This window comes from Thamnophis sirtalis, unplaced genomic scaffold, assembly GCF_051295495.1.
Source record: "Thamnophis sirtalis isolate CommonGarterSnake01/CBP01778 unplaced genomic scaffold, rThaSir2_p1.2 scaffold_9, whole genome shotgun sequence".
Lineage (NCBI taxonomy): Eukaryota > Metazoa > Chordata > Lepidosauria > Squamata > Natricidae > Thamnophis > Thamnophis sirtalis.
In genome coordinates this window covers 51,995,785-52,020,752 of record NW_028261389.1, presented here as the reverse complement: position 1 = coordinate 52,020,752, position 24,968 = coordinate 51,995,785, and the positions used below count along the sequence as shown (strand labels likewise).

Here is a 24,968-nt window from a genome sequence, read left to right as displayed (position 1 = left end):
GTGTACACAATCTATACTCGCTCCCCCTCATGAAAGATATGCTATCTCACTTGGCCAAGGGAAAAGTCTTCACCAAATTAGACATCAGAGAGGCATACTATCGAATACGGATTAGGGAAGGAGATGAGTGGAAAACAGCCCCCTAGGGAGCTTCCAGTTCAAAGTGATGCCTTTCGGACTACAGGGAGTCCCAGCAGTGTTCATGCAGTTAATAAACGAGGTACTGCAAGAGCACCTCTACAAGGGGGTCCTCGTCTACCTGATTGACATCCTCATCTACACTGAGACCATGGACGACCACATAGCCCTGGCCCGCCAAGTACTGGAAAAACCTCTGGCAGACAACCTGTACGTCAAGCTATCAAAATGTGACTTCCTGGGCAGGGCTTACTGATGGAAGCAGCTTAACATAGCTGCTCCCGAGTTCCTGGTCGCGTTATCTGTTTAGATGATCGTCTATCAGACATCTAACAGGTTTCTTACCCTTCGGGCAAGAAGAGAAGAAGATTAGTTCTGCTGTGCAAGTGCATTCTGATTTTTGCAGCTTTTGTGTCTGCGGAGAGAGGGGGGCCAGCCGGAGGCAGAACGGTATCCGTGCAGGGAATCTCCAACTGCCTTGTGGAGTACGAAGTAAGCATCCTCCCACTCAGATCAAAGCTTGAACTATTTGATTTTAACCCGAGCTGAGCTCGTATGCGAGGACTTTAATTGTTTATCCAAATTCTAGCTTCATTTTTTACAAGACCCTCTTCCGTTAATCTATCTACTTAAAGAGGCATTTAAAATGGTGACCAGCCTGCTGAATTCTTCCGTAACAATGATTATTTTCTTAATCTCCTTGTTAAATTCTACAGAGCCTTAAAACTTCAAAGGAAGGGAGTGATTTATTACTCTGCCTCACAGCCGGCCAGCAGAGTTTTACTAATTAGTTTCACTTTTACAAGACTCTCTTTCTTCCGTTAATTCTGCTAATTTACAGACACTTAAAATGGCGATGAATATGCTGAACTGTCTCGTTACAATGCTTATTTTCTGAAACCTTTTGCAAAGTCCTACCGAGCCTCAAAAACTTCAAAATAAAGGGGAAGATTTAATACCTCTTTCCATAGCTGTACAGTGGACCAGTAGAGTTTTACTAATTGCTTGAAGATAAAACTTGGAATGGCCTCAAAACCAAATCCTAATTTGAAACCCCCTCCCTCAGCCCCCAGAAGCACATCCCCAATACCTAGCACAAAGTCGCAGCCTCCGCTCTCTATGCCCCCTACTGGAGATTTGCTAACGAAAGAATTTTTCCTGAGGGAATTAAATGAGGCTCTCAACACCCAGACAATTAAAGTGGAAGACAAACTTAAAGACTTTAAAGAGGAGATAAAAGAGGAGATAAAAGAGGAGATAAAAGAATTTAAAGAGGAGTTGTATGATAAAATTGATGCCAGGGTTGCTAAAATTAGAGATGATATGCTGGGGCTTGTAACTGTACTGACAGAACATGTTTCCGGAATTGAAGATAGTCTAGAGGATCTTAATGAAGCTAATATCAACTTGACATCGAAAACAGAGGTGGTGCAACAAAAAGTTGAAAATGCTGAAAAAGAAATTATTATGATACAGTACAGGCAAATGGAACTGGCATTAAGAGTAAGGGGGTTGCGTGAAGAAAAACAGGAGAACCTGAAACAGATTCTTTCAGAAGCTTTTGATTGTCTGGTGGGAAGACCGGGGGCTAAGTTTGACTGGCAAATCGATAAAGTTTACCGCATTAATTCTTGGGTGGCAAAGCAGAAGCAGCTCCCTCGAGACGTTGTTATATATTTCACTACAAGAGAGCTCAGAAGTACGATATTACAAGAGTCTTATAACACTAAGCTCCAAATTGGGGGTCAAGACCTAACTGTTTTGAAAGAGATACCACCTCAAATGCTAAGAGCCAGGAGAGATTATGCTTTTTTAGTTGAAGAACTTAGAAACCGTCAGATACAGTACAGATGGGATGCACCATTTGGCATTATACTTACATTTGATAGGCAAAGATATCATCTCAACTCTGTATGGAAAGCCCGAGATTTTTACCATAATATTTTGAAGGCTGGACATCCTGCACCATCTGGACCTGGAGAAAGACCACAAGAAGGGCAAGACAGGAGGAAGAAGGTGGGGCTTAACAGCGAGAAGATGGAGTTTCAGGCTATTCCTGAAATTCCCCTATTCCGAAGGAATTGGACGGGTCGTTTTCGATCCTAGCTGTCCCGAAGAGACAGTGAAGGTTTGGGGAGATCCAGTGACCTCAGAGATGTTCGCAGGTCTCGGGGGGGGGGGGGGCTCGGAATTCAACCCCTTTTGCCAACTCCTTCTGGATTAGCTGTATGCTAACCGAAACTGCAGGTAGCCCCTAAGAATGGTAGAAGTGATTTCAACTGGTAAGCTGATTTTATTACTCAAAGAGAGACGGTCCGCACTAAAATCTAAGCTAATTGAAACCAAAGAACAGAAGAATCTAGCGGCGAATTGGTTTTTTTTTAATGGATTTATGGCCGGTGGTTACCCTATTTCTTAGATGTTTCAAAGACCTACTTTAATACTTTTTCTGACTCTCTTTAAGTGGGCTGTAAATTAACTTACTATAAATTGGCTTTTTACGATCTGACACTTTTATTGCTTGACTGTGTTGGTCTAAGATCAGATAAGATCGCACAGCTCCCAGCGTGTTTTTACTTGCAAATATTTTAGACTGCGTCACAACATGGCGTCGATACATACTCCGAAAAGTTCGTTTCAAATGTTTTTTTCTGCATTTCAAAAGTTGTTTGACTCATATGAAAGATTTGAAAAAAAATTGGACCATTTGATATTAAAATATGAAGAAAAAAGTGAGAACGTTGAATGTTTGAATGTTCCTGAAATACAAATGAAGAATGTGAGAAATGAAGCCTCTCAACTTGCTGACATGCAGGGCGTCTGGGTTATTTCGGAGGGAGAAAGAGATGCAGCCATACAGAAGATTTATTTTAAAAGACAGAGCGCAGGAGGAATGAGAAGCATTAAAGAATCTACACTTTATGAAACATCATTTGCAGAATTTTTAATTCCACCCTTGAGAATTAAAAACAAATTGAAAAGTTTAACAAGCCTGGGACGTTATTATTTCATCAGAGGCATCCTGAGTAAAAAGGTGCGAAGATATCCCTGTTTGGACTTGCTTATAAAAACATTTGGTAAATCTGTTCTACGAATGCCAATAGGATTGAGAAGGTTTTGTTATTGGAGAGACATAGGCTGATAGATGGAAGAATACAATTTGAAACTAGCTAAATCTAATTACTCTTATTTGTAATAGATATAGCTGAATAATAATTGATATTGATAGTAATGTATATAATGTGGAGTTGATATGATAAATAATAATTGGATATGAGAAGGGAAGGTTGGAAATATTTTTGGACCATATACAAAGGTTATTAATCACAATAATTGTTACTATTAAAAAATAAAATAAAATATATACAGTTAAAAGTTAACTAATATGGGGAAAATGTTACGATATATGATATAATTACATAAAGAAGGGAGAATGATAATAAACTACATTGCATGGAAGATGGAATTTTTGGTATTAAATATTATGGATGTTCAGCTAAAACAGGATATGAGGATTTGATGTTAATAGAGGATTTTACAAACAAGTAAATGAGATGTCAGCATGTGGTTATGGACTACACCTTTGGCATAGTTAAGGATGAAGGATGTTTAAATAACTGTAGTCAACTAAAAGTGGAGGTATAATGATGTCAATATGGTAAACATATGAGTTAAGATATTTGAATTAATATGAATTATGATATGAATTAATTATAATATGAATTAATGGAAGAGATGCACCAAAACATGTTATAACCAGCTGATATACTTTTTTTTTTGATATATACCTGTGTTACCTCTTTTTTTTCTTTTTTTTGGTTTTTCTTTTGTTCTTTTTGTCTTTTTTGTTTTTTGTTTTTTTTTTGTTTTTCTTCGATTTTTTCTTTCCCCACTGGTGTGGGCATGTATTGTTTAAGAAACAAAAATTATTATTACCATTATCTTTTTTTTTTAATAATAATTATAGACAAATGAAAATGGATATATGATGATGGTGACATGTATGAATATTTGAGTTAAAATGCTCGAGCTAACATGAACTATGTTTCTTGACTGTGGAAGAGATGCGCAAAAGTCTATTTGTAACCAACTGATACACTTTCTATAGCATGTAAAGAAGGATGTTGTATTTGTTTTAAATTAAAAATTAAAAAACTTTAATAAAAAAAAAGAAGGGCAAGACAGACAGCAAACCACACAACTACCAGATAAGATGGATCATCTCTCTCTCCTAGAAGCGCAAGGTGTTATGGAACAAAGACCTAGCCGTATGATAACTAGACGAATGGAGAAACAAGCTAAAAGGCAACAACCTCAACAACCACCGGCCATTGATCAAGGAGCTACAGCAACAAGTCCAGAAGCAGTGGGAGGAGCTAGGCCAAAGGTTAAACAGGTCATGCAGGAGGCTCTAAAAAAGCTTCAGGTAACCAAAGATGACAACTTTTAACATGGAATGTCAATGGATTGAATTCTCCACAGAAGAGAAAGAAAATATTTCACTATCTTAAACAGTTTAAGAATGACATAATTTGTTTGCAAGAAACTCATATTAAATCAACCGATCAAAAATACCTGATTAACCGAAGACTTGGTCAACATTTTGTAGCTTCTGCTACGGAAAAGAAAAATGGTATAGTTGTATACTTAAAAAAAGATATGAAAGCTGAATTAATTGAAGCAGATCCCTATGGAAGATACATTGCGTTAGATTTAATCCTAGAAGGGAAAAAGACATTGTTTTTGGGAATTTATGCTCCTAATCAACAGCAAGACAGATTCTATAGAAATCTTCATGCTAAATTAGTACAGTGGGATTATAGGTCTTGTATACTATTGGGTGACTGGAATGGCGTTATAGATACCAAGAGAGATAAGAAGATTTCTCGCCCAAATACTAAGATGCGAGCAAAGCTACCTAAATCTTTTTTTGACATGGTGGATGACTTTGAACTGAGAGATATCTGGCGAGAAAGAAATGCAGAGGAATATGATTTTGCCTTCTTTTCTGATAGATATCAATCCTTTTCTAGGATTGATTTCATACTAATCACTAATGATTTGCTTTCTAGGGTGAAGAAGACAAAGATTGCGGCTAGGGTCCTTTTGGATCATAACCCAGTTTGGATGGAATTGGGAGGGGTGGTACACGCAAGAAGGTCTTGGAGATTGAATGAAAACTTTTTTTTTTTAATCTTCAAACATTTTATTTCATTTTCATTTTCCTTTATACAATCACTTAAATACTGTGCAGTTAAAAAGAAAAAAAAAGCAATAAATACAACTCATAACACTTCTATCCTTCATACACCCTTTCTTCTACCCCTCCAACTTTCATTTCTCCCCTCCAACAATCCCTTCTTCTACTTCCCCTCCCCCTCAACCATTCCTTTCTCCCCTTCCCACCATCTCACCCTCCTTACATTCCCTTCTCACTCCCTCTTCATTCCTCCCTCTTCTTTCCCTCTACTCCTGTCTTCGGTGTATTTTTACTATTCATTGGTCTATTCATTTTGTAATTTACACTAAAATTATAAGGAAAAAAAACAATTTTTAGGGAAAAGAAAAAAAAGAAAGAAAAAGAAAAAAAAGCAACAGTATCCAAGTGCATTCATTGTTTTAAAAATTGAATCTACATTTCCACCCTCCCCCCCTCCCCCCCATGAACCCCCCTCCCAGACCCCCTTCCGACTTCCCAGATCCCATTCCCGACATCGTTCCTTATCAAGCAAAGTCTGGAGTATATTGAAACCAGATAGATTAAAAGTTAAAAAATAATAAAAATAAAAAATAAAGGAAAAAAAAAGAAAAGAATAATTAAAAAATAACAGGGGGAAACCCCCCCCCCAGAAAAAAAATCAATAAACTCTCTACCTTAAACTCAGCTTCCCATCAATGTTAACATTTAAACAATGTACATCATTCCTAATCTCAATTAGTTTATTACTTGCAGGATTTCAAACTATGTTGAAACCAAGTGAGTTAATCAAATAAAATTCTACTCTAGCTAGGGACCTTGTCTCATTATCTAAATATGTATCCATTTCCAAACCTTTAATATATCCCTTTTACTTCTTTCTCTATAAAGCAACTTAAACACCTCAAATATTTCTCTCGGTTTCTGTTCCAACTCCACTCATCCTGCCTCTACCCGTGTCCATATATATATTTTATTATCATCCGTACACCTCCCCTATTTGCTCCGCCTTCCTTCAAGCTCCCTGAATATATTCTTCCAAACTTATGTTCAAATAAAAATTATTATAAAAGTCAGCTTACTTTCTGGCTCAAAATAATCTCTAATTAATCCTTCACTACCCTCCCATCTGCGCCACCCTTCCCAACTCAATTCAACCTAAACCACAATCCAAAAGTGTCACAATCTCCGCCTTCCCCACCCTAGAGAATAAAACATCAGCAGTTTATGTAAAAGTTCCAAGTTGTCCATCAAGTCTTTCTTTTTTTTAAAGTCCCATACAATATAATTTCCGAGGTGATCAGTATCATTTCTTACAACCTTAATGTCTCTTGATCGGTATAGCGCTATGCCATTTTCTACAAAACATAGTCACAGAGTATTGTTCAAGTTAAGATTAAGCAAATATTTTGAAAGCATAACTAAATCCTTGTTCTCCACTCTACTGCCCTTCCGAAGGGGAAAAACGACAGCTCCCGCCTTGTAGTTGTGTGATTGGTTATTTCTGTTGTACTTCTCCTTGTATTTGTCCAAGTCCGGGTAATTCAGGAAGTCCCGCCTTTAAAATCTTATGATAAAAATCTCGGGCTTCACAAGCTGAGTTGAGGCGATGTTTCTGATCGTTAAGTGTGACTGTAATACCAAATGGCGCTTCCCATCTGTACCGTATCTGATTATCTCTAAGTTCTTTAGTTAAAAAAGCATAGTCTCTCCTGGCTTTTAACATCTGGGGAGGCACCTCTTTGAAGACGATCAAATCCTGTCCATCAATTCGCAGCCTGTTGTTGTAGAACTCTTGCAGCATCGCGTTTCTGGACTCTTTTGTAGCAAAATATATAACCACATCTCTTGGAAGCTGTCTCTGTTTTGCTGTCCACGAATTATGACGGTAAATTTTTTGGATCTGCCAATCAAAGTTGAGTCCCGGACCGCCCACCACACGACTGAAAGCCTCAAAAAAGGTCTGCTTCAAATTCTCCTGTTCGTTTTCACGCAATCCCCTAACTCTTATTGCAAACGCAGTCTTTTTATAATTTGTCATAACAAGTTGTCTCTCTGCCATTTTAATTTCCTGTTGCAACTTTTCGATTTTAGATGTCAGATTAAAATTGTCTTGTTCCAAAAGTTCCAATTTATCCTCCATTCCTGCAATGTAGTCTGTCATCACGGTTATCGCTCCGATGGTATCGTTCCTTGTTTGGGCAATCTTAGCATCAAATTGATCACATAGTTCCAAAATAAATTGCATTATTTCCTCTCTAAATTCTCTGAGAGTTTCAAAAAGAAATTCTTTCATTAACAAATCTCCAGTAGGGGGCGTAGAAGGCAAAGACTGTGGCTTTATCGCGATTACTTGGGATGCATTATTGAGAAAACGCTTGGAATTTTTTGACTTGGAAGCCATTATAAAAAAAAACAAAAGCGAACAAACAAAGTCTCTACACACCCTGATTTGCAATAAAATACTTTGAGTAAACTTTGGCAATTAGTAAAGAAAAGTCTTCAGAAAAACGGGGCTGATTAAATATATCAACTGCGAAGGTTATAAAATCGCCATTTTGAAAAACAGTTAAACAAAGGAGTTTTTGGTTAGATTGAAGCTGGTATTTAAATAGTGATAAACAAAAAAGGATTTCAGGAATGTTCACTGCCCGGACCGATTTTAAATAGCTTAAATTTGTTCTGAGGGGGGAGGATGATCTGCCTTGGGCTGAAAAAAACAGCTGAGAAGATCTGGCTGGAGTAAAAAAAAAAAAAAGCTCAGCTTTGTGTTGAACCTCTTCTCCGTTCACAGCGAAAAACAAAAGGCTGTGAATTTCAAAGAGATTCTAACGACTGAGCTCCTCCCTGCCCCTTTCTGCCTAAAAGGGGAGATATCTATAGATCTTTTAGATATACAGACCAGCACACTGGGGGGACTCCGTTGAGCCCCCGATGACGACAGGCTTCTCCCCCGTAAGTCCGAATGAAAACTTATTTAGATATGAAAAGTATATCAATGATTGTAAAAAATTGCTAACCAAATACTTTGTTTTTAGTATGAATAAGGGTACACCTATGGAATTCGTATGGGATGCAAGCAAAGCGTATATGAGAGGAGTACTGATAAATATAAATAAAGCACATAGACATAAATAAGGGGTAAAATGAATAGAATTGGAAGAGGAAATTAAGAGGAAAGAGCTGGAGTTAACATTAAACCCAGGCGATACAAAGGTCAAGGAAGCAATTGCCATATTAAAATCTCAATTTGATATGTTGATTTCTGACCAGGTAGCCACTAGTTTATTATACGCAAAACACAATACTTTCTGCAACGCAAACAAACCTGGCAGATGGTTAGCTTATCAGATTAGGAAAAAAAGGAAATCTCAAAATATATCTAAATTGACCTATAGAGGGAAGGAGGTGTTTCAACAGGATGAGATTCAAAAGGCATTTCGGGAATTTTTTACAGAGTTGTATAAGGGGGATGAAATTAATGGTTCAGATATAGACAAATATTTAGATAAAGAGAAACTACGCTTAGTTAAAGAAGAGCACAGGCAAAAATTGAATCAACCAATAACCTCGGGGGAAATTTTACAGGTAATTAAGCAGTTAAAGTCAGGGAAGGCACCAGGCACAGATGGCTTGACAGCGGCTTACTATAAAAACTTACAATTAGAAATGGTAGAACCTCTTAGAGAATTATTTAACAAGATTCAAATGGAAGGTAAGGTACCTCCATCTTGGAAGACAGCTTTTATATCTTTGATACCCAAAGAAGATCAAGATACTACTCAACCTAAAAACTATAGACCTATCTCATTACTTAATGTAGATTATAAAAATTTTACTAAAATATTAGCAAATAGGTTAATGCTGGTTATTCAACAATTGATACACGCTGACCAGACATGTTTTATACAAGGGAGACAAATGAAAAGTAATGTTAGATTAGTTATTAATGCACTAGAATACTTAGGAAAGAGCAATCAAATTCCTGCTGCGTTCATATTTTTGGATGCTGAGAAAGCCTTTGATCGAGTTAAAAATGCAGATAGGATTTACAGTCAATTAAAGCAATATATCAACAGAAATCAGCTCAAATCATAGTCAATGGAAGTTTAACAGACTCTTTTCAAATTGGAAAAGGTACAAGACAGGGCTGTCCTTTGTCCCCACTATTGTTTATTATAACTTTGGAAGTATTGTTGAATAAAATACGGGGCTTGGATGGTCTAAAAGGAATTAAGATTAGGCAGCAAGAATACAGAGTGCATGCTTTTGCGGATGATTTGGTCATAATATTGGAACAACCGCAGGAATCCAGTATGGTTTTAATGAATACGATTAATCAATATGGTCAAGTGTCTGGTTTTAAAATAAACTTAGGGAAAACAAAAATATTAGCCATAAATATGAATACTAAACAAAAGGAAGAATTAGGAGGAATGTTAGGATGTGAGGTAGTCAAAAAGGTAAAGTATCTTGGAGTTAATATTTCAATCTCAAATGGGAAATTATTTAAGTATAATTATGAACCACTCTGGCATAGTATACAGATAGAGATGAAAAAATGGGAGAAGTTGCACTTATCTTTGTTGGGTAGGATAGCGGCAGTGAAAATGAATATCTTACCAAAACTTTTATTTCTTTTCCAAATGTTACCTATACTCAAAAAAGATGTGAATCTTTTAGAATGGCAGAAGGGTATCAATAAATTTGTATGTGCAGGAAAGAAGCCGAGAGTAAAGCTGAAAATAATGCAAGATGCACGCAAGAGAGGAGGTTTGAAACTACCCAATCTAAAACTATATTACAATGCAGTGGTATTATCCGTAATTAGTGATTGGATCGATTTAACCAATGATAGGATATTGAATGTTGAGGGACATGATCTGGTATATGGCTGGCACGCTTACCTGTTATTCAACAAAAAACTGGACAAAAACTTTAAAAGTCATATTTTAAGAAATGCTTTATTGCGGGTCTGGAAAAAATATCAACATAAACTAAATGACAAGATACCCATGTGGGCAATTCCTAGACATGCAATTGAAAATATGAATATAGCACAAAAACAGGATAGAACTACTTACAGACAGCTCCTCATTTTGGAAAGGGGGCACTACAACTAAAAGCCTTAGAGGTATTGAAAGAGGAGAAGGTAGTTCAAACATGGTTCCAGTACGGGCAGTTACAGGCCAGGTGGAAAATAGATCAAAAAATTGGTTTTATCCAAGTTGAGGATAATCTATTTAAACAAATAAGAGACCAAGGTTTAATGCATATAAAGAGGATATATAATGTATTAATACAGATGGATTCGGAAACAGAATTAGTTAAAGATTGTATGGTAAAGTGGGCTCAAAATATTGAAGAACCAATAATGTTGGATACGTGGGAAAGAATTTGGGTAAGAAATGTGAAATTTACACAAGCTCAAAACTTGTGAGAAAATTTTTACAAGATGTTCTATAGATGGCATTTAGATCCTAAAAAGTTGGCTTCTATGTATCCGAATTTACAACCCAAATGTTGGAGATGTGGTTCTCTTGATGCTACATATTTCCATATATGGTGGACTTGCCAAAAGGTTAAGGCATTTTGGATAAAAATATGGTGGATTATGCAAAATATTTTTAAAAGAAGGATAAAGTTTACTCCTCAGTTATTTTTGTTAGGTATAAGTACTGACTTTACAGCGGTAGAGACTAATTTGATTTTAATAACGGCAGCAAGACTGTTGGCGCAATATTGGAAGAAGGAAGACTTGCCTACAATTCAAGAATGGACATTGAAAGTCACAAATTTAGCCGAGATGGCTAAAATATCTGCATATCTTAAAGACCACTCAAATGAAAGATATAAACGAGACTGGAAAAAATGGATTGATTATATACAAAATAAATATGGGACTAAGAAATTCCAGATAGCCTATGCTTAAGATCAGGAATGATTTAAATTGTTTAAAGATAGCTTAGCAAGAAGGAGCTAAGCTCAATGTAGAGATGTTGTTAATTTCTTATTCTTTTCTTCTCAATATATTTTAGACCGTGTTTGTTAAAAATCTATACCGTGTACGGGTTCTGGGAAGTCAGGGGGGGGAGGATGTGGGGGGTCGGGTGGGGGGAGGGATGGATATATATTAGGTTTGACAAGATGTGTTAGATCTCAATGTAATGTGACTTCACATGCATAGTGTTCTTTTTTAATTTTTCTTTAAAAATAGGATAGGCCAAGTATATTGACATGTAGCGGAAATACACCAAGGAGCGAAGGAGTGGGAAAGAAGAAAGATGGGCAGAGAGGGATGGGAGAGAAAGTGAGAAGGGGGGAGTGGATGTGGAGAGAGGAGTGGTAGAGGGGGAGGGGAAGTAGGGTAGAGGTGGATGATGGAGGGAAGATAGAAAGTTGGAGGGTGGTGGAAGAAAGAGGCGTGTGGAGAGCAGAAGAGTTATATTGGGTTTCTATTTTCTGGGGCCTTGTTGACAAGAGGAATTGATGCATTATTGTTTAATGCTGTATGGTGTTGGCTATGTACAGTACACATGTGAGTGTATGAAAATGAAAATAAAATTTGTGAACCCCCCCCCCAAAAAAAGCTATCACAATGTGAATTCCACCGTGAGCGACTAGACTACCTAGGCTACCGAGTGTCAAATGAGGGAATAGAGATGGACCCAGCCAAAGTGCAAGCCATCCTAAGCTGGCAATCCCCTTGCACCCGCAGACAGCTACAAAGCTTCCTAGGGTTTGCGAACTTCTATAGGCAATTCATTCCCTCCTTTGCAAAGATCGCCAAACCCATGACAGACCTTCTGAAGACAGGGAGCCCAGGAACAAAACCTCGCCCGGGACAACCTCTACAGTGGGACCTAAGCTGCCAAAAGGCATTCAAGACACTAAAAGAAATGATTGTAAAGGAACCAGTGCTGAAGCATCCTGACCCCGAGCAATCCTTTGTGATCCAAGCAGATGCCAACAACATGGCAATGGGAGCGGTTCTACTCCAAAGAAAGAACCAAGGAAACCTACAACCCTGCGCCTACACCTCCCACAAGCTCAGACACAGAGAGACAATGGGCCGCATGGGAAAAGGAGGCTTTCACAGTGGGATGCGAACTGCTAACCTGGAGACACCTGTTGGAAGGGGGGCAGAAACTGTTCGAAGTCTGGACTGACCATAAGAATCTGGAGTCTCTTAGGACCCCACGGAAACTATCACCCAAACAAGTCTGATGGGCTCAATATTTCAACCGCTTCAAATTCGTACTAAAACACATTATAGGGCAGAGGAACTTTCTAGCTGACGCCCTCTCCCGCAAGCCCCAGTACAAATGCTAACAGGAACAGGTGGTGGACGCCATCATTCCCTCTACCCAAATAGCTGCTCAAGTGACGACAACAACGCCGTGACCGGCACGACCAACCAGAAGGCGACCTAACCACGAGACTCAAAACTGAACTTGGTTTAGGGGAGAGAAGGCAGGGCTTAGCAGTGAGAAGACGGATTTTCAGGCTATTCCTGAAATTCCCGTATTCCGAAGGAAATTGGACGGTCCATTTCGGACCCAAGCTGTCCCGGAGACAGTGAAAGGTAGGAGGAGATCCAGTGACCCCAGAGACGTTCACAAAGTCCCTGGGGGCTTGGAATTTAACCTCCTTTGCCAGTGACTTCTGGATTAGCTGTAAGCTAACCAAAACTGCAGCCCCAAAGAATGGCGAAAGTGTTTTCCAGCTGGTAAGGTGATTTTATTACTCAGAGAGAGACGGTCCGCATAAAAATTTAAGCTAATTGAAACCAAAGAACAGAAGAATCTAGTGGCGATTTCGATCTCTTTATTGGTTTATGGACGGTGGTTACCCTATTTTTTAAATGTTTTAAATGCTACTTACATGGACAAAGGAAAGATTACTCCAACATCTCCTCTGACCCTCTGTAAGTGGGCTGTAAACCAATTTACTATAATTTGGCTCCCTACAACTTGACACTTTTATTACTTGGCTGGGTTGGTCTAAGATCAGATAAGATTGTACAGCTCCCAGTTTGTTTTTACTTGCAAATACCTTAAAGTTTCTAAAGGGAAAATACTAACTGCATACAAAGATAGCGTCTGTTCAAGTTTCAAATGATTCATTTCAAATGATTTTTTACGCACTACAAAAGTTATCTGCCACATACGATAGATTGACCATTGTCTTACCTGAACAGTCCTTCTATGGGTGCTGCGAGGGGAATCCAATCATGGGTTAACTTAGCCCTTTAGCCATGAGACTGAGTATGTAAATTTCTAAACCACGCCTCCTCTGGCTGGACTTCCTTCCTTTCTCCAGTTTTCGCACGAAGTCCACCGAAGAACCAGTATGTCAATGTCAATCAAGCCGCAGGCAATGCTGGCACTAAAGTAGTCAAGTCCAGTCAGAGATAAGATAGTCACAGAGTCACAATCAAGGTGGAGCCCTGGCCAGCCGAAACTGCGGGCGGGTTTGGATTCCCCTCGCAGCACCCATAGAAGGACCGTTCAGGTAAGACAACGGTCATTCTCCTGTGTGCTGCTCCGGGAATCCAATCATGGGATATGCCAAAGCAATTAATTCCCAGGGCGGGAGCTAGGCTGGTCAGGCTCCTCCGCAGCAGGAAGGACCCTTTGCAACACTCTCCGCCCAAAGGACGCCTCAGCCGAGGCATAGACATCAATCTTGTAGTGTCGAATAAAGGGTGAGGGCGACGCCCAGGTGGCCGCCCTGCATATTTCCTCTACAGAGGCTTGCGTAGCCCAGACTGCTGTGGTGGCTGCACTCCTGGTCGAGTGAGGGGTGATCCACCTGGGAACCGGCCGTGAGTGACTGTCGTACACGCCTTCAACCATCGGCCGATGGTATGGGAAGAAACTTTTTGTCCCATTGACGAAGGCTGGAAGGAAACGAACAGTGCTTCCGATCTTCTGAACGATGCCGTGCGCTTCACATAGCGGTGAAGAGCCCTGCAAACATCCAGATGGTGCCACTGGCGTTCCTGAGGATGAGAGGGATGAGGACAAAAGTCCGGTAGGACGAGTTCCTGTTTCCTGTGAAATAGTGAGTTTATCTTAGGAAGGAAGGTCGGGTCCAAACGAAGCACCACCCTGTTCGGATGGAAGATGCAAAGATCCGCACGAACTGAAAGCGCTGCTAGCTCCAACACTCTCCTGGCCGATGTGATAGCCACTAGAAATGCCGTCTTGAGCGTCAACAACCGGAGGCTGATGGAGTGAAGAGGTTCAAAGGGAGCAGCTGTGAGAGCCCTGAGAACCAAGGTCAAGTCCCACGTGGGATAACGGTGTACGGTCGGCGGTCGTAAGTTGGAAGCGCCCTTCAAGAAGGTTCGGACCCGCGAGTGCTGAGATAAGGAGCGGCCTTGACCTCCCCCGATCACCATTGACAAGGCCGTGACCTGTCGGCGAAGTGTGTTCGGTGACAGGCCTTTGTTGAGGCCGGATTGCAAAAAGTCCAAAACTTGGGGCACCGAGGCCTTAATGGGATCGACCCCGGTGCGACGGCACCATCGACAGAAGGCCTGCCAAGTGGCCTCGTAAATATGGGTAGTCGACGGTCGACGGGCCGCTTGAATGGTGGAAATGACTTCATCAGAATAGTGAAGGGCCGCTAGAATAGCCCGCTCACGTGCCACACGGCTAATTGTAGTAGTTGGGGGTTCGGATGTATGAGAGCCCCCTGGTTGAGCTGAATCCGATCGTCCGGAATCCCCCAAGGACGCAAAACAGACAGATGGACGAGGTCTGCGTACCAGGGTAATCTGGGCCACATTGGAGCGACCATCAGTACTTCCGCCTGCTCCATCAAGATCTTCTGAATGACCGACGGAAGGATCGGGAGAGGAGGAAAGGCATAAAGAAGGCCGGCCGGCCACGGACTGCGTAGAGCGTCTACCCCCTCCGCTCCCGGGGTCTGGTATCTGGAGTAAAAGCGGGGAAGTTGCGCGTTGTGCGGGTGTGCAAACAGATCCACCTCGGGTTGGCCGAAACGGTGAGAGAGTTCCTGGAAGAGAATGGGGTGGAGTTGCCACTCCCCTTGATCCACAGTTGCCCTGCTCAGCCAATCCGCCTGTGTGTTGGCCTCGCCCGAGATGTGTTCCGCCCAATGGAATAACTTCTCCGCTTCCAATATCAGAGCCCTGGACTGTGTGCCCCCTTGGCGGTTGATGTGAGCCTTGGAGGCCACATTGTCGGTCAAGACCAACACATGGTTGCGAGATACAATGTCCCGAAACTCCAGGAGGGCTAGACGGATGGCCCGCAGCTCTAGCCAGTTTATGCTGTTCGTCAGCTCTTGATCCGACCAGCGACCTTGTGCCACCCTGTTCAGGGCGTGGGCTCCCCATCCAAATAAGCTGGCGTCTGTCGTGACCTGGACGCGGTCCGGCTCCTTGAACGGGCATCCTCGGAGAAGCCCGGAGGACATCCACCAACGCAGGGACCGTTGGGCTCTGCTCGGAAGCCGCACCTTGATTTGGGAATGACTGGTATGCGCTCTCTGGAAGGGCAGCAGAAACCACTGGAGTGGGCGCGCATGGAACCTGGCCCAGGGAACCACGCCGATGCAGGAGATCATCTTCCCCAGCAGCTTGGACAATGACAACAGTGGTACTCGCCTCTGAGACAGCACATGATGCGCCAGGTGGTATATGCTCTCCCTCCTCTCTGGAGACAGGAAGACTTCGCATGTCACAGAGTTGATGGTGGTCCCCAGATGAAGTAGGGACGTGGTCGGACGCAAGTGGCTTTTGGACAAGTTGAGGACAAACCCATGAGTGCACAATGAGTCCATCGTGACCTGCAGGTCTCGCAGGGCCTGGTCCCGAGAGGGCGACAGCACCAGCACGTCGTCTAAATAACAATTGATGCGTATTGGAATTGAGCGAAGGGAGGCTGCTAGTATGGCCAAGAGCTTGGTGAACGTGCGCGGGGCCGAGGAGAGGCCAAATGGTAAGGCCCGGTATTGATAATGGTGGCCGTTGAAGTGAAACCGCAGGAACTTCCGATGCACCGGATGAATGGGCACATGGAGGTACGCTTCTTTGATGTCTATTGAAGTCATCATGTCGCCTTGGCGGATGGAAGCCAATATGCTCTTTAGAGACTGCATTTTGAATTTTTGGTATTTGATATAATGATTGAGCCGTTTCAAATCTAGGATTGCCCTCCATCCCCTGGAGTTCTTTGGTACTAGGAACAAGATAGAATAGAACCCTAGGCCTTCCTGCCCTTTGGGTACTTGTTCTATGGCCCTGATGGTGAGAAGATGGTGAATTTCGGCGTCCATAAGGCGCCGCTTCGATGGGCATCTGGGCACGGGGCACCTGATGAACCTTCTCGGGGGGATGGACAGAAATTCTAGAGTGAGACCCAAGCTCACAACTTGAAGAGCCCAGGCATCCGATGTGAGCTCCGCCCACTGATGAGCGAAGGCCAAAAGACGCCCTCCTATGGGCCCTACTTCCTGCGAGTCACCGGTACCTTCGAAAGGACCGGTTGGTCGTTCCTCGGAAAGACCTCCTATTCTGCGCCTGACCCTGCTGGCGACCCCTGTCTCTGGCTCCAGCTCGGTCCTGGCCACGGTCCTGAGTCTGGGAGAACCCCCTGGAGTAGTTGGGGACATAGGGAGCGGGAGTGAACCCCGAGTCCCCGGACCGAAAGGGCTGCCGCCTATTGTAAGGCTGCTGCCTCCTATTGACACGAGCACTGGTAGAGGGAAGGACCTTGCATTTATCCCGAGTCTCAATGAGAATGGGATCCAGCACTGAACCGAACAAGGCTCCGCCCTTGAAGGGCGTAGATGCTAGGCGCCACTTGGATTTGACATCAGCTTGCCAATGACGAAGCCAGAGCAAGCGTCGAGAGGCCACATTGGAAACTATGGCCCGGGATGTAAATTTTGCCGCGCTAAGGGTGGCATCTGCAGAAAACTCCAGAGCCGCCATCAGCTTGGTGATATCCTGATGAAGGCGCATTTCCTCCCTTCCTTCCTGTCCAGTCTATCCTGCAGTTGCCTAAGCCAGACTAAGGAGGTTCTATTAAAAAAGGAAGCTGCAGTAGCGGAGCGTAAGGCCCAAGCTGCAGCCTGATGAGTCTTGCGGATGACCGTCTCGGCCTTGCGGTCCTCAGCCTTTAATCCTTCTGAAATCTCAGAAGGAATTAACGCCGGTGAGGCAAGAGCAGCAATGGGAGCGTCCACTGTGGGAAACTGGAGGAGACTTTCCAACTCTGGGGAAGATGTGTATAACTTCCTATCCCCTGACCCAGGAGGATTAACTGCAGTCGGCTGATCCCACTGCTTCTGGATCAAATCAAGAAAAAGCTTGGGAGATGGAATAACATCCTGCAAAGCCACCTGCTCAGCAAAGAGACGCTCGGTGGCATCCAGCCCTACAGCAGCACTTTCTTTGGAAGCCGCCTCCCCCATGTGGGTGGTGGTCTTGGCCTTATACAGCCCAGGGGCAGTAGGCTGATCCCTAGGGAGGCCTTCGTCATCGGAAAATTCCCTATCCAGGATTTCACCTTCCTCCACTAAGGCAGATTCTGCACTGAATACAGAGGGTAAAGAGGAAGGAGGATCCGTTTGCAGAATGGAAGAATCCCCTTGCAATGCCTGGGGAACCAGGCCTGAGTGGGCCGCAGTGGGCCTGGGGGCCTGGGACCTACGCATTAACTCTGCATCCACCCCTCTAGAAATAGCCTCAGAGATCATGAGGTATAAATCAGTAGGAAGGTCCAAATCCTGGCCCTCCAGAGGCCTGAGGCCTGCAGCTGTGGGGGTGAATGTGGCGGAAGGCCCAGCGCGTGGGGGTGAATGAAGAGAAGCCCCACTAGCTTCAGAAATAATTGGGGGGGATCGAGGCCCGAAAACCCCCACCTCAGGAAGAGGGGCCTGGGGAAGCTGAATATCAGGAGACCAACCCTGTTCATTAACACGCACCGGAGAGATATTTTGCTGAATCAGAACCGGAAGTGGACAAATGGGGGCCCCAGATGCCTTGGGGGGAACCTTGGCCTTGTCTTTGCGCTTATGCGACTTATCCCGGGCAGCAGATGAGGCTCGAGGCCTACTACTGGAGGCCCTGGTAGCAGCCCTGCCGGGCCTAGGGCTAGCCCCCCCTTCGCCAGGGAAACGGGGCTCAGAAATTGGCTCAACAGTACCTTTAACTACTGATTGATCAGCCATGGTATCAATTTGAAAGAGCTCAATCACTGAAACAAAGGAATCCAATTGTGCACCACTCGCCAAGAACGCCACGTGAAAGCAGAGACAAAGAGGGAAGCGACCTCTTCTCTGAGTCAGCAGCCTCGAGTGAGGGAAAAGGGAGGGGTGGAAGCAGTGCACATACTCCAGCGCGCGAACAAAATCTACCTTCTCATCCCCGGACATTACCACGCATGCGTGAAATCGCTCCCAAATATGGCGACCGGCAACAAAGGCGCGAAATTCAAATGCAAACAGCAGGGAGAAACCCCAACAGCCGATCCATGCAACCCTCCGGCAGCCGCTCCAGCGAGAGGACGAGGGAGGTAGGCGGAGAGAGGAGGGGAATAGCTCCGTCAGGCCACAGCCTCGGATCTGACCGCGCCCGCCGGCGGGTGCTATCCGGCATGGGAAGGGCGGCGCTGGGAGACTCAGCGTCCCTACGCGCCGAAACAAAGGGAGGGCAGACAGAGAAGCCGTTTGGAAACCGGCAAGATCGTCTTACGCTCCGGCTGCAGAAACCCGATATCCCTTACAGGGGAAGCAGCAATGAAGAGGAATCGGCTGGCAGAACTGCCGCTTTACCTCCAATCAGGAAGAAATCCACAGCAAAGTAAATCCATTAATGGATCCAATAATCCTGAGAAATTATCAAATAGTCAAGAGATAATTGAAATAGGTCTCTAGGCTTGGACTGAGTAAAGAAAACTGGAGAAAGGAAGGAAGTCCAGCCAGAGGAGGCGTGGTTTAGAAATTTACATACTCAGTCTCATGGCTAAAGGGCTAAGTTAACCCATGATTGGATTCCCGGAGCAGCACACAGGAGAATTGAGAGGAAGCTGGATTATTTGCTGTTTCTAACAACAAAATATGAAGAAAAAAATGAGAATGTTGAATGTATGAATGTTCCTGAAATACAAACGAAGGATGTCAGAGATGAAGATTCTCAATTTGCTGATATTCCGGGCATCTGGTTTACTTCTGAGGGAGAAAAAGATGGAATGTTTGAAGGGGGGGGAGCCACACAGAAGATTTATTTCGAAAGACAGAGCGTAGGGGGAATGAGAAGCATTAAAGAATTTATACTTTATGAAATATCATTTGCAAAACTTTTGATACCACCACTGAGAATTAAAGACAAGCTGAAAAGGGGAATAAACGGAGGACGGCAACATTATATGAGAGGCACCTTAAGCAAAAAGGTGCAAAGATCTTCTTGTTTGGACTTGCTCATAAAGATGTTTGGAGAACTTAATCCACGAATGGCAACAGGATTAAGGAGGTTTTGTTATTGGAGAGACACAGGCTGATAGATGGAAGAATACAATTCAAAATTAGCTAAACCTAATTAATTTCATTTGTAATAGACATAGTTGAATAATAATTGATAATGATAGTAATGTATATAATGTGGAGTTGATATGATAAATAATAATTGGATATGAGAAGGGAAGGTTAGAAATATTTTTGGACCATATAAAGGTTAAAGGTTATTAATCACAATAATTATCACTATTAAAAAATGAAATAAAACTATATACAGTTAAACCTTAACTAATATGGGGAAAATGCTATGATATACGATATAATTACATAAAGAAAGGAGAATGATAATAAACTATATACATGGAGGATGGAATTTTTGGTATTAAATATTATGGATGTTTAGCTAAAACAGGATATGAGGATTTGATGTTAATGGAGGATTTTATAAACAAGTAAATGAAATGCTAGCATGTGGTTATGGATTAAATCTTTGGCATAGTTAAGGATGAAGGATGTTTAAACAACTGTAGTCAACTAAAAGTGGAGGTATGATGATGTTAATATGGTAAACATTTGAGTTAAGATATTTGAATTAATATGAATTAATGGAAGAGATACACAAAAACATGTTGTAACCAGCTGATATACTTTTTTATAACATATACTTGTGTTTTTTCTTTTTTTCTTTTTTTTTCTTTTTCCCTGCCTTGTTTTTTGTTTTTTTGTCTTTTTTGTGTTTTGATTTTTTCTTTTCCCACTGGTGTGGGCATGTGTTGTTTATGTAACAAAATAAATAAATAAAATAAAATAAAAAAAAAACTGAACTTGGTTTCAAAACAATAAACACATCTTGACAAAAAGAGATTACCTTGCATGGAAGGGGATGAAACTCTATGTCCCAGAACCCCTACGCACCCTAATTCTACAGAGGAGCCACAATGCCAAACCGGCAGGCCACTTTGGATTCCTAAAGACATTACACTTAGCCCGGAGGCAGTTCTGGTGGCCCAAAATAAAGAAAGATGTGGACAGTTACATGAAAAGTTGCACCATCTGCGCCACAATGAAGAGGTGACCAGGAAAACCCCCTGGATTGCTGCAGCCAATAGCAGAGCTAACAAGGCCGTGGGAGGAGATCGCAATGGACTTTATAGTAGAGTTGCCAAAAAGTGGGGGAAACACAGTGATTTGGACTGTTATAGACCTGTTCTCCAAACAGGCGCACTTCATACCCTGCAGCGGACTACCCTCAGTTCACAAGCTGGCCAAACTGTTCCTGAAGAACATCTACTGCCTGCATGGAGTACCTCGAAAAATTATCTCAGACAGAGGGGTCCCGTTCACGGCTAAGTTCTGGAGGAAGTTCCTGCGGTCCATTGGGTCATCCCAGGGCCTTAGCTCGGCTTTTCACACAAGCACCAATTTGGGGGGGGGGCAGAGAGACTGAATGCTATGGTAGAGCAGTACCTGAGGTACTACGTGAACTATCGGCAGTCCAATTGGGTAGACCTGACCTTTGCTGAGGTTGCGTACAATAATGCTGTTTACAGCAGCACAGGACTAACACCGTTCAAAATAGTGAGCGGAAATGGACTTTGACCAAATGCCTGAGTATCCAAGGGATCCCCCCTCCTCAGTCAGCTGGACTGACTGGATGTCAATGCTAAAAGCAGCCTGGGAGAATGTGAAAAAAGCGCTAGGTAAAGCAGCACAAACCTATAAGAAACAGGCAGATAAACACCAAGCTCTGCAACGACCATTCCTGGTGGGAGAGAAGGTTTACCTCTCCACAAAATATTTGAGGTTAAGACTCCCTAGCAAGAAACTGGGACCAAGGTTTGTGGGACCATTCCCCATAGTAAAGATCATCAACCCAGTCTCATTGCAACTGAAACTGCCCCGACTGCTAGGGAAGGTACACCCAGTATTCCATAGTAGCCTCTTAAAACCCGTGGTCGGATTCACTCTGAGACCACTGCCCTGGGAGCCCCCAGGCCCTGTGGTCATTGGGGGCCAAACCCATTGTGAGGTGCAATGCATCCTTGATTCAAGGTGGCACAGGAGGCAACTCCAGTACTTAATTAAGTTGAAGGGCTATCCCTTGTCAGAGGCATCTTGGGTAAAGAGTTGAAATATCCAGGCTGATCGCCTTATAGAGAGATTCCATGAAAAAAATCCAAACAAGCCTTGGGGGAGGATAGCAGTTAGCAGTTAGACTTATATACTGCTTCATAAGGCTTTCAGCCCTCTCTAAGTGGTTTACAGAGTCAGCATATTGCCCCCAACAATCCGGGTCCTCATTTTACCCACCTCGGAAGGATGGAAGGCTGAGTCAACACAGCCTTGAATCCCATACTGGTGCTCAAATTGTTTTTGCTTGCACAGATTGTGAGGGGAGCCGGATGTCAACTCTCTTTGTTGACATTCCATGCAGAGTGGCAGTGGAGCTGGATCTCAGATTACAGTAGCTGGGTTGAAATGAATGAAGCTATTGGATAATGTCATTTATGACAGGCTGAAGGGAGGACAGAAACACGGGCAAAGTTCAAAAGCAGATAAAGAAAGCAAAAAAGATGGCTTCGAATAAGAAATGGCTAATGAAGAATGCCTAATGAAGCTGTTAATAAATCACTGCTTTTTGTATTACAATATTGGGTTGCTTATTATGAAGTAGGCATCGTTAGGGTACTTTACAGCTGGAAAGTGCAGGGAATACTTTAATCTAAACCATCATGGATTTATTTTCCAAGCAGGCATGTTTGTAGCATGCCCAAAGATTCCCTCCACCCGATCTCTATTTATTGGCTGCATGGAGTCCAAAACGCATCATTGTGGACTGAGGGGTGCAGTTCATGTCAAAGTTTTGGCAGGAATTCCTCAACCTGATTGACTCCTTACAGCAATAGCAATAGCAGTTAGACTTATATACCGCTTCATAGGGCTTTCAGCCCTCTCTAAGCGGTTTACAGAGTCAGCATATCACCCCCACAATCTGGGTCCTCATTTTACCCACCTCGGAAGGATGGAAGGCTGAGTCAACCCTGAGCCGGTGAGATTTGAACCGCTGAACTGCTGAACTAGCAGTCAGCTGAAGTGGCCTGCAGTACTGCACTCTACCCACTGCGCCACCTCGGCTCTTCATACAGGGCCTTACCTCCATCGATCATCCTAATACCAATGAAGTCTGTGAAGTTACGAACTCAGTTTTGGAGCAGTACCTGAAGTGTTATGTCAACTACCAACAGATCAATTGGACTAAACTGCTACCATTTGCAAAAGTGGTACACAGTAACTCCATGCATAGTAGTACAGGGTTGACCCCTTTTTGGGTAGCTAGCAGCGTAGAGTTTGGGCCCATGTCAGAAATCCCGCAGGGACAACCGTCCTCAGCATCCTTGGCCGAATGGATGGAAACATTAAAAGAAATATGGGTGGTGGTGCACAGGGCATTGCAAAAAGTTAGGGAAATGCAGAAGAGGCAGTCAGTCAAGAAAAGAGCCCCAAAGGGGGAGTTCAAGGTGGGGGATAAAGAATACTTGTCTACCAAGTTCCTTAATCTGAGGCAGCCTTGTAAGAAGCTGGCCCATAGAACTCTTTCAGATCATCCAGATCATAAATCTGGTTACTGTAAAGATGCAGCTGCCAAAAAGCCACAAGAGAGTGCATCCAGTGTTTCACTGAAGTTTGTTGAAACCTTTCTGTAGCTCAGAATTAAGTCCCACTACAGAAAAACCTTGCCCTCCCACCCTAGTCAAAGGAGAAGAGCACTATGAAATCAAGGAGATTATAGACTCTCGGTACCATAGGGGGAAACTGCAATATTTGGTATTTTGGAGGAACTATCCCTTAGCCCCGTGATGGCGAACATATGGCTATTTGAGGCATGTGAGGCATTGCCTGTCAGCTCCAGTGCGAATGCATGCACTAGCAGCTGATTTTCAGCCTTGATTTTTTGTTGTTTTTCTCCCTCCAGAGGCTTCGGGAGAAAAACCTCCCAATGCGCAAACCGGAAGTTCAGGAACAGACTTCCGGTTTGCACATTGTGCTGTTTTTCACTCTCCGGAGGCTTCAGGGAAGCCTCCTAAAGCCTCCAGAGTGAGAAAAACCATCCAACGGGCAACCCGGAAGTCCATTCCCGAACTTCCAGTTTGTGTGTTGGGCCATTTTTCACCCTCTCCAGGCTCCTAGAAAGCCTCTAGAGCCTGGGGAGAGCAAAAAACGGACACACCGGGCCCACAGAAATTGGAAAACGGGCCGTTTCTGACCTCTTGAGGGCCTTGGGAAGCTGTTTTTGCCCTCTCCAGGCTCCAAGAAAGCCATGCACAGGGGGCATGGCATGGGGGCCATTAAATTAGCACACATGTATGCCTGCTTTTTGCACCCGAGGCGAAAAAGGTTAGCCATCACTGCCTTAGCCAATAAAGATGTGAAAGTAGCTAGGTTAATGAACAGTTTTTATGCAGGACATATAAGTTGGCCCCAGTGAGGAGAGAGACAAATAATGTGAGGAAGGCTAAGGAATGCATGAGAGCGTTCTGCTGCCAGAGAGGAGATACCCACCAAGGCCAAGTTCTCAGAGCTATCATCCAGCGAAGACTGTTTCCCAAAACAAAAGTACTGAGTATAATTGATGGACAATGAATTGTGGGTAGCCCAGGGGTGAAAAGTTTTTTTTTTTTTTTACCTATATGGGGTTTTGTGAGAAAATATCACAGCTGACTTTGCTTCTGCTATGCCTAAAAGAATCTTTCAATAAAGGTTTACTCTTGGTAGTTCCTAGGTGCCAGGAGTTGTTTGGATGTGCCAAATGGGACAATTGATGGAGAAAATTATTGCAAGTTGCCCAAAATGGTCAAAAATGAAAACATATAGATTATGTTTGTACTTTAGTAGAATGTTTACTACAGGTGGGAAAATAGAAGGACAAATGTTAAGATGTGCATATGTGGCAGAAAATTAGTAAGTACTAAGTGACTTGTTATCAGAAATAAATGAAAGCAGAGAAAAGGGCTGTGCATAAGAACAAAATTCTGGCCATTTGTTACATGGAAATGAGAAATAAGCATGTCAGGAAAAAAATGGAACTGGAACAATGTGCTTGGGACTAAGTTCAAGAAGACTATGGTAAGACAAGTGAACA

The 24,968-nt window shown here is 43.0% G+C and overlaps 2 protein-coding genes across 5 annotated transcripts in view; both read right to left on the bottom strand.

The window, feature by feature from the left end:
* The window catches only part of SCAF11 (SR-related CTD associated factor 11), an 85,625-nt gene that overhangs the window by 10,689 nt on the left and 49,968 nt on the right, over window positions 1-24,968 (bottom strand). The window contains exon 15 of one of the 4 annotated variants that reach the window (XM_087723549.1): window positions 2,019-2,113. The exons of the other annotated variants lie outside the window; for them this stretch is intronic. Coding sequence (XP_087579675.1) covers window positions 2,042-2,113 — 72 coding nt within the window. The 3' untranslated portion in view covers window positions 2,019-2,041. The remainder of the gene's footprint in view (window positions 1-2,018; window positions 2,114-24,968) is intronic. 4 annotated transcript variants of the gene reach the window in all.
* Window positions 16,251-18,070, bottom strand: LOC148044135 (lamina-associated polypeptide 2-like). Its single transcript, XM_087722475.1, is given in 2 exon segments — window positions 16,251-17,348; window positions 17,351-18,070. Coding segments are annotated over 2 exon segments (1,239 nt in total). The 3' UTR covers window positions 16,251-16,829.